The 3,157-nt window shown below is 32.6% G+C and overlaps 1 protein-coding gene across 1 annotated transcript in view; it reads left to right on the top strand.

The window, feature by feature from the left end:
• LOC107678818 (cation-independent mannose-6-phosphate receptor-like) overlaps positions 1–3,157 on the top strand; it is a 41,206-nt gene that overhangs the window by 9,916 nt on the left and 28,133 nt on the right. Inside the window, exons 5-8 of the mRNA XM_016474223.1 lie at positions 621–753; positions 955–1,066; positions 1,393–1,495; positions 1,579–1,738. Coding sequence (XP_016329709.1) covers positions 621–753; positions 955–1,066; positions 1,393–1,495; positions 1,579–1,738 — 508 coding nt within the window. The remainder of the gene's footprint in view (positions 1–620; positions 754–954; positions 1,067–1,392; positions 1,496–1,578; positions 1,739–3,157) is intronic.

The raw sequence follows: 3,157 nt of genomic DNA, 5'->3' as shown, positions 1-3,157 counted from the left end.
ATGAGATGGACACTTGCTTCTTGCACTTTATGTTGCACTTTACTTTTTTACTTTTGGATTTCATTTGGTTTAATTAAATATAGTGTAATAAAATTTTCTTAAGTAAAATTGTAGATTTTTTTGTGGGAAATTAATCGTTTAGATTAATCGATAAATTAGTCGATAGATTAATCATAATAACAATAGTCGTTAGTGGCAGCCCTAATAATATATGCTTGTGTACTGTGTATATTTATTATCTATATATAAATACACACACATGCATGTATATATTTCAGAAAAATTTTATGTTTATATATTTAATATATTTATATATAATATAATTTATATGAATATAAATATGTACATGTAAATCAATGTAAATATTTTCTAAATATATACTGTATGTGTGTGTATTTATATATACATAATAAATATTCACAGCACACACACATATATTATGTAAACAAAAACTTTTATTTTGGATGCGATTCATCGCGATTAATAGTTTGACAGCACTAGTTTTTAGATATTTCGTCTAATATCTTATTTATGCTACAACAAACAGAGGAAATGTCTTAAGCTTCTGGGAGTATTTTTTAACACCACTCAATGCATTATTTGCATATCTCTTTTTAAAGGTCCCTTGCTATGTCTTTGACTCGGATGGAAAGAAGCATGACCTCAACCCGCTGATAAAACTCTCAGATGGCTACCTGGTTGATGACCCAGACGATGAAATTGATTTCTACATTAATATATGCAGAAGTCTAAGTGAGTTACTGTAAACTATTTTTTTTTAATACAGTGTAGGGGCTTTTCAACAGTTTGCCGCCCAGTCAACAAACATTTTGATTATATAGCTGCTTTATCACACAAAACAATCTGCAAAGCATCTGAGCAGGTTCTTAAGTAAACAACTAAAGCATTTAGAAGTGCAATGCAAATAACTTAAGATGATGTCTGTCCATCCAGACCGCGCTGGAAGCTCCTGTCCCGAGGGATCAGCCGCCTGTCTCACCTCTGGCAAAGACTCCTTCGACATGGGTCAGCCTGTTCATCAACTCGAGCTGCTCTCCAATGACAAGTATGTGCTAATTTACTAGTTATTAGGCTGATGCTTTAACAGTACCATTCAAAAGTTTGCGATTGGTACATTTATGCTCACCAACAGTAAAAACAGTAATATTGTGAAACATTATTATAATATCAACTATTTGTTTTCTGTTTTAATATATTTTAAAATGTCATTTATTCCTGTGATGCAAAGCTGAACTTTTAGCAGCCAATACTTCAGTGTCATATGATTCTTCAGAAATAATTGTAATATGCAGATTTGGTGCTCAAGAAACATTTCTTATTACAATGTAGAAAACTGGAGCAGCAACTGATTTTCTCTTTTTTTTTCTTCAGACTAAAGCTGCGATATGAGGGAGTCAAAGAAGGCCCATCCTTCTGTAATGGCCACAGTCCAGCAGTGACGATTACATTTATTTGTCCATCTGCAAGGCAGGCGGTAAGAAGATGCCTAGTGTTTCATCTCATTACAGTATATCTGCTATACTCAGTCATCTCACAGCTTTCTCAATGGTTTATCAGGGAAGTAACCCTAAGATGATCAGCAACTTGAACTGTCGGTATGAGATCGAGTGGGTGACTGAGTACGCCTGCCACAGAGATTACCTGGAGAGTCACAGCTGCACACTGACCAGCGAACAGCACGACATCTCCATTGACCTTACTCACCTGATGCACAACCGTGAGTTAACTCTATTAGTTTAGTAAGAAGCAATGATGTAAATATTGTTTCTATGGAAAGAATGAAGGAGTGATGGATTTGATATGGTTTTTAAGGAGTAAGTGATTAACTGAATAAACCATACATATCCCAGTGTCATTGTACAGTGGTAATATTAAAAGTCATGTACGTTAATTGAAGTAAAATATTAGATAAATATTAAATGAAAGCTTAAACTTAAGTGGAAATGCATTATGCATTTTGCATTGGTGACTAACTGAAATAAAAATGAGTTTAACTTGAAGTACTAAAATATGGAAGCCCGTTTCCGCCACTGAATAAAAAATGTAAAATGTAATTGCTACTTTTTATCTCACAATTCTGACATTTTTTTCACATAATTGCGTGATAGAAACTCGCAATTTTGAGAAAAAAAATCAGAATTGCGAGTTTGTATCACGCAATTATGTGAAAAAATTTCAGAATTGTGAGATAAAAAGTCACAATTACATTTTTAATTTTTTATTCAGTGGCGGAAACGGGCTTCCATATTTTAGTACTTTGTGAATTGTGAGATACAAACTCGCAACTGCGAGTTATAAAGTCAGAATTGCGAAATATAAACTCGCAATTGTGAGAAACAAAGTCAATTCTGAATTTATAACTCGCAATTGCGAGTTTATATCTCACAATTCTGTGAAAAAAAGTCGTAATAACCTTTTTTTTAATTTCCTATTCAGTGGCGTAAACGGGCTTCCATACTAAAATGACGAAAACTAAAACTGAAAAAAAAAAAAAAATCCAAATTGACAAAAGCACAAAATTACTAAAACTTAAAATGAAATTCAAATTAAAACTGAAAATTTAACATTAAAGCTAATTTAAAATATTAATAAATACTTTAATAGTTTATAAATAATATTAAAATAACACTGATACCATGGCATCGAAGCATATTCATTTACTGTGGAATTTACATGTTACTTCATTGTGCTTCAGAGATGAAAATGTCTAAAAACATGATATTGGTACAGTACCATGTCCAAAAAAAACACGGTATTTCCTAGGGGTGGGGGAAAAAATCAATACAGCATAGTATCGTGATATTTTCCGCAGCAATACTGTATCGATACATGGACGCCAAGTATCGATCTTTTATTATACTATTTGGTAGAATAATAAAATAAATTTCTTTACAATTCACTAGATGGTGGTGTTGAGTTTTTTCTGGTGAGGTCTGCTGGGTCACCTTCAGCATGCATTAAGTTAGTAAAATAAAGAGGGCGGCATGCGGAAAGTTATCAGGAAAGCCCCGTCCGCTTTTAAATCGGATGTATGGAATTACTTTGGATTTGTAAACAAGGAGGGGATGTAAGTAGGGATGCACCGAAAATATAGGCTACATATATAATAATAATAATATTATTATTATTATTATTA

This window comes from Sinocyclocheilus anshuiensis, unplaced genomic scaffold (assembly GCF_001515605.1).
Source record: "Sinocyclocheilus anshuiensis isolate Anshui unplaced genomic scaffold, SAMN03320099.WGS_v1.1 scaffold1049, whole genome shotgun sequence".
Lineage (NCBI taxonomy): Eukaryota > Metazoa > Chordata > Actinopteri > Cypriniformes > Cyprinidae > Sinocyclocheilus > Sinocyclocheilus anshuiensis.
Note: the sequence above shows the minus strand (reverse complement) of the source record. Positions and strands in the feature narration are given on the sequence as shown.